The sequence below is a fragment of the Carcharhinus amblyrhynchos genome, chromosome 27, assembly GCF_965287045.1.
Source record: "Carcharhinus amblyrhynchos chromosome 27, sCarAmb.v2.hapA, whole genome shotgun sequence".
In the NCBI taxonomy this organism is placed as follows: domain Eukaryota; kingdom Metazoa; phylum Chordata; class Chondrichthyes; order Carcharhiniformes; family Carcharhinidae; genus Carcharhinus; species Carcharhinus amblyrhynchos.
In genome coordinates, this window is record NC_137350.1 from 31984569 (window position 1) to 31998097 (window position 13529).

The window sequence follows — 13529 nt, forward strand, 5'->3', positions numbered from 1 at the left end:
AAATTTGTGTGGCAATGGTCTAGGGTGTTTGGGCCTCTGGTGGAACAGGAGACATGTTGGAGGTATCTGTGTAAGACGCTCTTGAGCTTGGCTTGATTGAAGTCCCTGGCCATGATGAACAAGACCTTGGGATGTTTCGTCTCCATGCTATTTGCAGTGGTGTATATTTCTTCCAGTGCAATCTTCACATCCACATGGGGTTTGGGATGGGATGTAAATCGCTGATTGGACAACAGAGGTGAATTCCTGCGGAAGATAATAGGGGCGGTATTTTAGTGTCAGGTATTCTAAGTCCGTGGAGCGGAAACTTGCCAGTGTTGCTAATGTCTAGGCACCTCTAGGTGTTGATTAGGAGGTAGATTCCACTTCCCCTAGCCTTGCCTGATGCTCTCTACAGTCCATTCGATGGAGTGAGAAGCCTCCTGGTTGTAGGGCATAGTCCAGTGAAACAGAAATGTTGAGGATTAACCAGACAAGGCACTTTGAGTACTCAATCTCTTTAAGCTTTATTGCTTGCCAGCAAGGAGAACAGATGCAGTGAATTTCACTATGATGTTCTAACAGAGTTCTGCAAAACAGTGTCAGTTAAGGCATTATTCAGCCAATGAGAGAGAACATGCCAGTTAAAGCACTTATAGTTTGGTGTGTACTTTGCACCAATAGATTTTAGCATCATCTCAATCCTTCATTTGCATCCTTTATCACCTATATACGCAGCTGTGCAGAATCCTTGACATTTTTAGCAGGCAGTGTTCAATAAACATCCTGATTTCCTTCAACCACAATCAGCACTTGGAGCATTCTGTGTTTTCTCAAGTACCCACTCAGATCCTTCGCCTGCTAACAGCTGGTTCCAACTTCCACAGGAGTGAGCCATGTCTCTGTGAAACAGAGTATACAGCAGCCCCTCAGTTCTCTTCAAAGGGACGTTAGATAGGTAACTGAGAGCAAAAGAAATAGAATAAATTGATGGGGCTAGATAGAGAGGGATGTGAAGAGGCTTCTGTGGAGCTTAAACACTGTCAGTATCTATTGGGCCGAATGGCTCTTTGTGAATTGTTCTTGTTTTGCATAAAACTGGCAGCTTGTAGGCTCAATGACATTTTAAACAATCTTTACAAGCTGCTGTTCGGCCTTTTGCCTCCTATTAGTTTATGGGAAGGTAGTGAATGGTGTAATAAATATTAAGAAAATGCTGCAGAGATCAAGGGTTTCTGTCTTTGAGTGCTGATCTTTTGGGATTCCGTGCTTAATGAAAAGATGCATCTAAACCACCGAGTGAGTTACCACTCCATGTTTTCCTGATGGTAATTCTCTGACACGCCTGATTCTCCCACCTACAACTTGTGTTGACATCAGCCAGTATAAATGATCAGAAAAATTATTGAACAGTTGAATTGATGGTGAGGATCCATCATTATGGAAATTTTGAATGGATTTCAAAAGCAGTCTGTCGGGTTAGGTAAGGATCAACATTGTTGGCTGACCGTTACCTAGGAAATTTGCTTTCAAATCCAGCATGTATTTACGGAAGAATGTTATTAGCTGCTGCTGCTGCCTTGGAAAGTTCCTCTGTACTCCTTTATCTGGTGATCATGACTGAGCTGTGTTTGCATTGTGGCACGGTGGCACTGCTGCCTCACAGTGCCAGGGATCCGGGTTTGATTCCCGACTTTAATCACTGTCTGTACAGAGTCTGCACGTTCTCTCATGTCTGCGTGGGTTTTCTCTGGATGCTCCAGTTTCCTCCCACATTCTGAAAGACGTGCTGTTTAGGTCCATTGACCCGAACAGGTGCCGGACTGTGGCGACTTGGGGAATTTCACAGTAGCGTAATTGCTGTTTAACGTAAGCCTTGCTTGTGACAAATAAATAAATAAAGATGATCTATGAAAGCTGAGTTTAACCAGGACATGCTGTTCAAACAAAAATAAATATGAGTTGCTCGTTCGGTGCAGCAGAATTGGTGTGATTATTAAATACGTCTGTGGTTCAATTCTAGAAGGCTTGTGTGCAACAACAGGCTACATGGCACAGAAGCAGGCCATTCAGCCTAACTAGTCCATGCTGTTGTTTATGCCCCACTTGAGCTTGACCCCATCTTTTCTCCTCTAAGTCTACCATCAGAATCTTCTAACCCCCTACTCCCTCATATTCCCTTGTCTGGTTTTCCCTTAAAATGCATCTCTAGATTTTGTGGGTTATGTTGATTGGCCATGCTCAATTGCCCCTTTGTGTCAAGGAGATTAACAGGGTAAATACATGGGGTTACAGAGACAGGGCCTGGGTGGGACTGTTGTCACTGCAGGCTCAATTGGCCGAATAGCCTCTTTCTGCCCTGTAGAGATTCTGAGATACCATTGACTTCAACCACTACCTAAGGTAGTTGGTTCCACATTCCCTCCATTCTTTTGGGTGAAAAATCTCTTCTGAACTGCTTATTGGATTTCTTGGTGACTATCTTATAGAAACCTACAGTGCAGAAGGAGGCCACTCAGCCCATCGAGTCTGCACCAACCACAACCCCACCCAGGCCCTATCCTCATAACCCCTTACGTTTACCTAAACTAGTCCCCCTGACACTGAGGGGCAATTTAACACAGCCAGTCCACCTAACCTGCACATCTTTGGATTGTAGGAGAAAACCACAGCACCTGGGGGAAACCCACACAGACACGGGGAGAACATGCAAACTCCACACAGACAGTGGCCCAAGCTAGGAATCAAACCCGCTTCCTGGTGCTGAGAGGCAGCAGTATAATCAGTGTGCCACCATGCTGCCCACATTATATTGATGGCCTCTGGTTATACACCTGTACCCTACATTTATTTTGTACCCACTCTGTCAAAACCTTTCATCACTTAAATGCCTCCATTAGGTCACCCCTCAGCTTACTCTACACTGTTAATCCTTTTTTGAAATGAATGCCTGTGTTTTTGATATCATCATTGTAAACTTTCTCTGCATCTACTTCCGATGACTCTGTGTATTTATTTTTTAATATAAAATGATGACCGGGGTTGAAAACAGTGCCCCTCTCATTTATAGAGGGGTGGTGAATAAAACAATGGCCCTTACAGGGAATTATTTGCAAAATAGAATTGAATACTTGGGAGTTGCTCTGAATGTGTTAAACTGCCATTTTCTTTTTCCAAAACTTGCCTTCAGGTGGTTTGTAACCGATCATTGACTCATCAGCTGTCCTTAGACAGCAACGCATCGCTGTCTGAGTCACATGTTGAGTTCTTCGATGCTGAAGATGTGTTGCTATCGGCCTGTTCTTCTGACAATGAGGTAAATGAGTCAGACCCTAATTCCTGTGAATGTAAAGAATCTACAACTTTTGGCCTAATTCTTCAGCTGCACAAAGGTTTTCTCCACAGATATATATCTGCTGAGCAGATGACCCATGTCTCGCAAGCCAGTTTTGGACTTTATTCGTGGGGTGGGATTTCCACCCCCCACTTCTGCAATGATTCCTTTGGCAGGCAGGATGGGAAAACTCCCCTGTGGTCTGTGCTTTTGTCAACCACAGCATTCTGGAAGAAAATGGACTATTATTTAAATAGTAAAAAAAATTGCAACATGCTGCTGTGCAGAGGGACCTGGGTGTCCTTGTGCAGGAATCTCAAGGAATTGGTTTGCAGGTGCAGCAGGTAATTAAGGCAGCAAATAGAATTTTGTCCTTCATTGCTAGAGGGATGGAATTTAAAAAAAGTGAGGTTATGTTGCAGCTGTATAAAGTGCTGGTAAGGCCACACCTGTAGCACTGTGTACAGTTTTGGTCTCCTTACTTGAGAAAGGATACACTGGCACTGGAGAGGGTGCAGAGAAGATTCACTAGGTTGATTCCAGAGTTGAGAGCGTTGGATTATGAGGAGAGACTGAGTAGACTGGGTACACTCATTGGAATTCAGAAGAATGAGGGGAGATCTTATAGAAACACGTAAGATTATGAAGGGAATAGATAAGATAGAAGCAGGGAAGTTGTTTTCACTGGTGGGTGAAACTAGAACTAGGGGGCCGAGCCTCAAACTAAGGGGGAGCAGATTTAGGACTGAGTTGAAGAGGAACTTCTTCACTCAAAGGGTTGTGAATCTGTGGAATTCCCTGCTCAGTAAAGTAGTTGAGGCTACCTCATTGAATGTTTTTAAGGCAAGCAGAGATAAATTTTTGAACAGTAAAAGAATTAAGGGTTATGGTGAGCTGGCAGATAAGTGGAGCTGAGTCCACGAAAAGATCAACTGTGATCTTATTGAATGACGGAACAGGATCGTGGGGCCGGATGGCCTACTCCTGCTTTTAGTTCTTATGTTCTTATTGATAGGAGCTGTAAAAAAACAGAAAAAAATGGACAACATTCAGCATCTTTCAAGAGAAAAGCAGACCTGTGTCTAAATAGACTGAAGTAGACCAGAGCCTCCCGCATCAGACCTGGAACAAATTGGAGTTTTCATAGTTTTTAAGCCAGTGCAGAGGGGAAAACAGGGAAAAGGAAATTACAAAGGGAAGGTCTGTGGATGGGGTGCTCAGTGAGAATCATTAAATGCTCTAAAGAGAGAATGCAAAGCTAAAGGAGTTGGTGATAAAGAAACAAAAGGTGGATGCCGAGGGAGGCATTGGTGGTTACGGCAGAACTAATACCCGCACCTGCTGTTTTAGAAAATGGGGCATTAAGTATGACCTCGAAGTTGTTGAAAGGGTTGAGGCTGGGAGCGTGTAAAATGTATAATCAAAAGATTAAATGCTGTTCCTCAAACTCATATTGAGTTTTATTAATATGATGCCCAGGGCTGACGGGTCAGATTGGGATGGAGAATTATTGCGGCAAGTGAGCAGGATCCCATGGTCCCAGTGCAGACTGGGTGGAGGAGCTGAGCAAAGCGCTGATCCAAGTATAAGTGTGTCATTGTTCCTGCAACATCCTTGGGTTAGGAAAGGCACAATTGCCAGGTTCGTCCCTGCTCCTGGATAGTTGTTGGAAAGCATGGTCTATTCAATATCTTATGGGGTCAGGCTGAAGCTCAGGCTCTGATGTGTCGCAGCCATATAGTTGAATGACCTGCTGATACTTGTTGCAAAAGGTTATGGCCTGCCCAAACCCACAGAGGAAATCTTTTAAGGAGTCAGAAATGGTGGGGTGAAAATGGTTGGAGAAATTCAATGAAAAGGACTTAGAGATTTATATGACTCAAAATCTGGAAGTCCCTCCTAATAGCATAGAATCATGGAATCCTACAGTGCAGAAGGAGGCCATTTGGCCCATCAAGTCTGAGCTATGATTGTGCCTACAAAACATCGACTGCAGTTCAAGAGGGCAGCTTCCCATCATCGTCTCTAAGGCAATCAGGAATGGGCAGTAAATGCCCATCTGGAAAGGAAGCTTTCTATGGTGCATCTGTGAAAATTGGTGAGTGGGTACATCTCCAGAGTGTGTCGGAGTAATAGAGACCAGTGAAGTCCCAGCACTGTATATTTTCTTGAGGTACTCCACTGCATCTTATTGAGTTTGGTGGAAGGCCATGGCGTTGAATGGTTGTAGATTAATGGTGAGGAATGGTGGAATAATGAATAGGATACCACGCTGGCCAATTAGAGTTGTCTTTGTTCCCCCACAATATTAGCTAACACAACATAAGAACTGCTCTGGAAAATGATTCCCTGTGGTTGGCAGGAATTCCTCTCCAGAAAATGCCCAACCCTTGTTGGGATATGACAGATACCTCGACTCCAAGTGGCCAGGCTTGGTGTGTGCATGACAACATTCTGTTTGACCATTGCGCTCACCCTGGCTAATTCCCATCCGTTCCTCACACAGCAAACACTTCCCTTGTGCTTTACTGAACTGCAACTGGGATAAGAAATCGTAGTAGGCTTTATTTTAACGATAATGTGGGCAGCAAGGTGGCCCAGTGGTTAGCACTGCTACTTCACAGTGCCGGGGGTGGGGACTGTTTTGTTCAGGGTAACTGTATGTGTGCAGTTTGCACACTATCCCCATGCCTGCATGGGTTTCCCCCAGGTGTTCAGGTTTTCTTCCACAGTCCAAAGGTGTGCAGGTTAAGTGGATTGGCCGCTAGTGTCAGGGGGATTAGCAAGGTAAATATGAGGGGTTACGGGAACAGGGCCTTGGTGGGATTGTAGCTGGTGCAGACTCATTGGGCTGAATGGCTTCCTTCTGCACTGTAGGGATCTATGAATTTTACAGCGCCCAAGGTCACCTAATGCTGATTGGAACACACCCAAATGCAGCCCAGTTATGGCTGACTTATCGGCCCAAATTGGCAATTCGCTCTGTGTCTGTATGGGTTGAGTATCACTTTCTAAATATGTTTACTACTAAGTTAGCTTGGAAGCTAAGTATCTGGCTCTGATAGTTAATTGGTGTAAGTATGACCTTTTTTAAAATAGCAAAATCAACCAGGATTCACTCTCATTGCAGAAGTGTGCGTACTCAGTGAATCTCATAACTCAGAATCCATCCAGCTCATTGTGATTGTTTTCGGAACATTCCTAGAATTTGCTGTGGTTCAAACTCAATCAGCAAAGAAAAACCATCTCAATGAGTTCTTGGCATTCATTTTTAAACCTGTGATAAGTCCTAAGGCATTTTGCTTTGTCACAGATGTCAGATGATGATGACTCCACCACCAGTGAAATTACCAACAGTAACTCGGAGGAGAATCTCGACACTGTGGATGCAGCCATTCAGGAACTGACAGGTTTGTTTGTGTTAAAATCACTAACATGAAGAACCATCTGCAGCTTGCATTCTGTCAAATCTGTGCAGCAATTACACCCTGAGATCTTCATCTCACACAGCATGTTACATTCAACTACAGCCAGAAATGCTATGCCTTAAAGCCCCATCCTGTCCTCCTTCCTGGATTCTGATTCTAGCCTGGTCTTCAGAAAGTCGTCTTCTGAAGGGCAGTGTGGTGGCGCTGTGGTTAGCACTGCTGCCTCACAGCACCAGGGGCCCGGGTTCAATTCCTGGCTTGGGTCACTGGAATACCTCAACGTGGATTCTGCACATTCTCCCCGTGTCTGTGTGGGTTTCCTCCAGGTGCTCCTGTTTCCTCCCACAGTCCAAAGGTGTGCAGGTTAGGTTGATTGGACATGTTAAATAGCCCCTTGGTGTCAAGGAGACTGGCAGGGTAAATATGTGGGACCACAGGGATAGAGGCTGGGTGGGATTGTGGTTGGTGCAGATTCAATGGACCGAATGGCCTCCTCTTTTATAGGAATTCTAGAACATTCAATCACATCCATTACCACACCTCCCCATTCTCTCTAAACCACTCATCCATGTCTTTATCACCTCTAGACTTGACCTTCCCTTTTGTCTCAAATCTTGCCTATGCACGTTTCAACCTTATTAGAATTCTCTAGCTAGATGTGTGAGCACGCTCCTCCCCTTTTAGTTTTAATTTTTTGTTCTCTCTCTCTCTGTCTCTCTCCCATTCCTCTGTACAAAGTTCTGCTCACCGACAAACTTAGAGTCAGAGGTTTACAGCATGTAAACAGGTTTCAGCCCAACTTGTCCATGCCACCTATTTTTAACTACTAAGATAGTCCCAGTTGCCTGCATTTGGCCCATATCCCTCTATATCCGTCTTACCCATGTAAATGCTTGTTAAAAGACAAAATTGCTTTCTCTCCACGACTCGGCGTCAATGATTTTCAAAAAGCTTTCAGTTCAGGTTTCTCCATGACGCTTTCAGTTCAGGTTTCTCCATGACGCTTTCCTGCTGATCTGTTTGACCCCACACCTCGGTACATGCATCATCATCAGTCCTCACCAATTCCGATCTGCTGCCGGCTCTCTCCTGCTCCCTGCCTGCATTGATCCTGTACGGGAACGGGGAAACGTACAGCGGTTATGACAATTACATATAGTCCAGAGGAAACAGAGGCCAATGAATCCTGCACCTTCCCAACCCACTGCCTTCCTCAGCAGCCAATGGGGCAGAGATAGCCATGCCACAGTGGGGCTCCTGAGCCAGGACACGTAACCTAGAGTTGACCATAATGGCACATACCATCACCTCACGAGATAGCTAGACCGTCACTCATCTCAAACCCATGTCCTTTGGTTGCCTCTTGCCATTGAAGAAACAGTTACCTACTCTCATCAAAACCCCTCTTAATTTTCAATGCTTCTATCACCTCTCCCCATGACAACCTTTGTTCTAAAGAAAACATCAGGAGATTGAGAAAATTTACTGGACTCGAACACTAGGATTTTTAAGGTGGCGAAATAAATGACAAGCTGAAGGAAATGGGTGAGGCAGCGAATTAAGCTCTACTGCCTTTCTGTAAGATAATTCTTGTAAAACCGGAAAAGCAAAATGAGGAACCAAAGTGAAGGACATTGATAAGATTGGAAAGAATAAAAGAGAATATGGCTATGGGTGTGTGGAATATGAGAGTGCGGCTATGCTTCACAAATTTGAAGACTGTAGGAGGGAGGGGCGGAGTTTGGTCCTGGGATTGGACTTCCTGACATTAGTAATATTTTTGGTTCCCTGATCGAGATTGCCAGTTTTCCTGCAAAAACTCAACCAGTTTTAAGCTGTGGATCTGAACTGATTCAAAGACGTAATGAAATAATTCCAACACAGTTTTGCATGGGGTCACTGCAGCAGCTAGCACTGTGGGGAAGTGCAATTACTTCAATCGTAAGATACGAGAGCAGAATGAGACCATTCGGCCCATTGAGTCCGCTCCGCCATCCTATCATAGCCGATAGGCTCCTCATCCCTATTTTCCTGCCTTCTCCCCATAACCTTTCAACCCGTTACCAATTAAAAATCTGTCTAACTCCTCCTTAAATTTACTCACTGTCCCAGCATCCATCGCACTTTGGGGTAGCGAATTCCACAGATTCACAACCCTTTGGGAGAAGCAGTTTCTCCTCAACTCTTTTTTTTTAAATTTGCTGTCCCTTTTCCTAAGACTATGACCTCTCATCCAATAGGCCATTGAGGTTGGCCGATTGGAGTATGAACTCCCTGATTAAGGATCCAATTGATGGGCTAATCAGGGAGTTTTTGCCTTCTACTTAACGGAAAGCGTCAGTTCCTCTGACACCGCCAGAGATGGACTCTAATAGGAAGTATTCCATTTTCTGGGAGTGACTTACATTGTTACCTAAAATACTTGGATAAGCTTCAAGAATTAAGCTGAGTATGCAGGCCATCTTCCTCCTCCTCCTCCTCCTCTTCCCCACCTCTCCCCCTCCCAAGCATTGTCCAGCATTACATGAGAGTAACCTATTTTCTTTTTCTCATTCCTTATACTTTGGCTCTCTCTTTATCTCTCTCTGGTTGGGTGGAGGAAGGGAATTCACTACAGAATAATGTATGTAGTCTCTGGGAGCAGAGTGTCTCATGATCAGACTGTTTTTCTGGGAAGTGTCTGTGCTTTGTTCAGCATCTCCCCCTAATGGCGAAATTGAGATTCAATATTCTTTGAATCCCAGTGTATTTTCGAGAGTGCTATTTGAGTTATTTGTGTACGCCAGCATTCAGTTTCCCTTCCCTACTATCATACTTTTGATTTGTGGATGAAAAGAGCATTGAATTTTTTGTTTTATTCATTTGTGGGACATGGGCATCGCTGGTTGGCCAGCGTTTGTTGCTCATCCCTAGTTGCCCTCGAAAAGGTGGTGGAGAGCTGCCTTGAGTCGCTGTAGACCACGTGCTGTGGGCTGATCCACAATGCCATTAAGGAGGGAACTCCAGGTTTTTGACCCAGCAACTGTGAACGAATGGCGACATATTTCCCAAGTCCTTTAATAGAAATGAGGTTTTAACATAAACCTTAAAGCTCTGCCTCACCGCCATCTCTCTCAACCCTCTGTTATCATAAACCACAAGCCGTCCTTTTGCCATTTATTTCTTCGCAGTCCTTGGCCACTGTCCCAAGCCAAACCAGACTGTTCATGAGCTGTGCAACCCACCCAAAACTCTACATTTGTCCCCACCTGGTTTCTTGTGCAAACTTTTCTTCACCCGTCTTATTGTTGGTGCTGTGACTTCAGCTCCAAGCTCTGGAATTCCCTCCCTAAATGCCCTCTTGCTGCCTCTATGACTGTCCTTAAAGCCAACATTTTTGACCAAGGCTTTGACCTCCTTTAGTTTGGAGTAAGTTTTTGTTTGATTGCACTCCCATGACTATGTTAAAGGTGCTACATCAGTGCAATCTATTGTTGTATTTGCCAAGAGGGGCCATTTTCCTCTAAATTATACTTTGTCAGCACGTTGAAAGTTCTGAGTTGACGGATTTACAGCCTCGTTTTGTGAAGCTCTGGGCTAGGAATGCAAATTCGTGAAATCAACTTTCATAGAATCCCCACAGGGCAGAAAGGGGCTATCCGGACTATCAAGTCTGCACTGACTGTCCAACAGAGCATCTTACCCAGGCCCTACCCACGTATTTACCCCGATAATCCCCCTAACCTGCACGTCTTTGGACACTAAGGGGCAATTTATCATGGCCAATCAACCTAACCCACACATCTTTGGATTGTGGGAAGAAATCAGAGTACCCGGAGAAAACCCACTCATACATAAGGAGAATGTGCAAACTCCACACAGACAGTGACCCAAGCCATGAGTTGAATCCATGTGCCTGGCTAACCACTACGCCATTGTGCCACCAATGAAAACTTTGAAAATGTGACTCTGATACACGGAGGTTTTTGCCACTTCTTTGGAATTTGTTCTGTGTCATTAATTGAAGAATCTACAGAGAAACTGGGATGTCATCTACATATTGAGTGCGAGTTGGGAGGTTGCATGTTAGTTGCAGATCATGTAGATTTTCAGCGGATATGAACTTGTTAAGCGACCAGTGATTATTAACTAAGTGAAAAGCTAAGATACCTCAGCCTGGTTCATCATATTTCTCCTAAGAAAACTACAGCTATAAACTTAGCAGAGCGACCTTTCACCTACAACAGATTGCGTTTATATAGCACCTTTAACATCCAAAAGTGCCTCATTCAAGTAAGCCTTCAGTGAGATTTTGATGTCGGACCACATGGAGATAGTAGGACAAGTGAGCAAACTCTGTCAGAAGGGGAGGTTTTATGGAGCACCTTGAAGGAGAAGGGACAGGTTTAGAGGGGAATTCCAGAGCTTTGGGATCCAGGTAGCTGAAGGCACATACCTAATGTGGAACAAGGGAAATCATCGATGTGCAAGAGAGCAGAGCTGGAGGAGTGCAAAGATCTTGGGAGAGTTGCAGGGCTGTGGGGGAATTACAACAGTGAAAAGAAAGAGGATGTGGAGAGATTTAATCATGGCATGGTGGCACAGTGGTTGGCATTGCTGCCTCATGATTCCAACCTTGGGTGACTGTGTGGAGTTTGCACATTCTTCCCCCATGTCTGTGGGTTTCCCCCAGGTGTTCCAGTTTCCTCCCATAGTCCAAAGATGTGCAGGTTAAGTAGATTGGCCGTGTGAAATTGACCCTTTGTGTCCAAAGATATGTAGATTAGGGGGATCAGCATGGTAAATGTGTGGGGTTGAGGGATATGGTGGGATGCTCTCGGAGAGTCGGTGCAGACTTGATGGGCCAAATAGCCTCCTCTTACACTGTAGGGATTCTCTTCTATTCTCTGATTTCGTAGGAAGCCCTCAAACAGCAAGAGCGTCTGCTTTGTTTTCTGCATTAATGGTTTCTGAGTTAGAAAATCGAGACCAGACTGAATATCCGTTTTATTTTCTAAATTTGTAAAACAGAAGACCCTCCGCGCTGTAGTTCTGTTCGCGGGATTCAACGGAGGACATCTCTCCCAGCTCCAGGCCCCAACCTAAACAACATCAGCCTGTGGAATATCCTGAAGAACAACATTGGAAAAGACCTGTCGAAGGTCTCTATGCCGGTTCAGCTGAATGAACCACTCAACACGCTGCAGCGACTCTGCGAGGAGCTGGAATTCAGTGAACTTTTGGACACGGCAAGCAGGACATCTGATCCATTTGAGCGCATGGTAAACTCAGTAATCTGCTCCGTGCTGGCGAACACTTGGGCGGGTGCTAGCACCTCTTCAAATGAGAGAATCTGGGTCCTTCCTTTCACCACAGTTATTAGTTTTATTACCGTGGCACAGTGGTTAACACTGCTGCCTCCGGGCGCCAGGGACTTGGGTTCAATTCCCGGCTTGGATCATTGTCTATGTGGAGTCTGCATTTCCTCCCACGATCCGAAAGACATGCTGGCTAAGTGCATTGACCATGCTAAATTCAGTATGTTCACTGCCCTCTGGGTTACAAATGTATGAATTAAGGGTCCCCTGGGAACTCGGAAGTAAGGTTTCCTCTGGGTGCTGTGGTTTCCTTCCACAGTCCGAAAGGCGTGCGGGTTAGGTGCATTGGCCATGCTAAATTCTCCCTTGGTGTACTCGAACAGGTGCTGGAGTGGGACGACTAGGGGATTTTCACAGTAACTTCATTGCAAGGTTAACGTAAGCCTACTTGTGACAATAATCTTTAAAACTTTTATTTGTGTAATATGACAAGTCCAGCAATTGTTGCCAAGTTTGCAGGTGGTTGGCAAGGTCACCTGAGTAATCCTATCTGCAAGCCTGCTACCGGGGTGGGGGGCGGGGAGAGGAGGAGGAAGAGACTGTAAAGCGCTGGCCTGGGTGTGGGACAGATGAGATTGATTGGGATTCACTGGCAGTATTGAAAGATGTCCGTCCCAGCTTGCCCTTCCTCTGCACTGGCTCAGTTACAGTTTTGCTTTCCTATTCTCCTACAGGTTTACATTGCTGCCTTTGTGGTGTCAGGTTACGCTTCCGCTTACTACAGAGCAAGGAGCAAGCCATTCAACCCTGTCCTTGGAGAAACATACGAATGTATAAGAGAAGATAAGGGTTTCCAGTTTATTGGAGAACAGGTATTTATTTATTATCTCCACCGATGTTTTTTCGATTTCGTCACCTCCTGAATTTGGGGAGTTTGCAGCTCCAGTGGTGTTTTTGAGTTTATTCTTTATTTGCTCTTGGTATGTAGGTGTCGCTCCTCAGGCAGCGTTTATTTTGATCCAGTGAAGGAATGGCGCTAAATTTCCAAGCCAGGATCGTGGAACTTCCACCATGGGAACATAGCGGTTAGCTTCGCTGCCCCTCAGCACCAGGAACCCAGGTTGATGTCAGGCCCTGGGTCACTGTCTGTGTGGAGTTTGCACATTCTCCCCATGTCTGCCTGGGTTTCCTCCCACAGTTCAAAGATGTGCAGGTGAGGTTGATTGGCCTTGCTAAATTGACCCTGGTGTCGGGGGATTAGCAGCGTAAATGCGTAGGGTTGCGGGAATTGGGCCTGGATGGGATTGTGATCAGTACAGACCCAATGGGCCGAATGGCCTCCTTCTGTACTGTAGGGATTCTTTGGTGGCGATCCCATGTTCCTGCTGCCCTCGTCCTTCTAGGTGGTGGCAATCATGGATCTGGAAGATGCTGTTGAAAGTGTCTTGGTGAATTCCTGCATCTTGTAGACGGTAGACACCGCTATCTCGA

General features: G+C 45.2%; 1 protein-coding gene across 1 annotated transcript in view; it reads left to right on the plus strand.

Moving 5' to 3' along the window:
- The window catches only part of osbpl7 (oxysterol binding protein-like 7), a 93715-nt gene that overhangs the window by 63193 nt on the left and 16993 nt on the right, over positions 1 to 13529 (plus strand). The window contains exons 13-16 of the mRNA XM_080213756.1: positions 3170 to 3295; positions 6627 to 6723; positions 11752 to 12002; positions 12773 to 12910. Of these exons, the coding sequence (XP_080069882.1) occupies positions 3170 to 3295; positions 6627 to 6723; positions 11752 to 12002; positions 12773 to 12910 (612 nt within the window). The remainder of the gene's footprint in view (positions 1 to 3169; positions 3296 to 6626; positions 6724 to 11751; positions 12003 to 12772; positions 12911 to 13529) is intronic.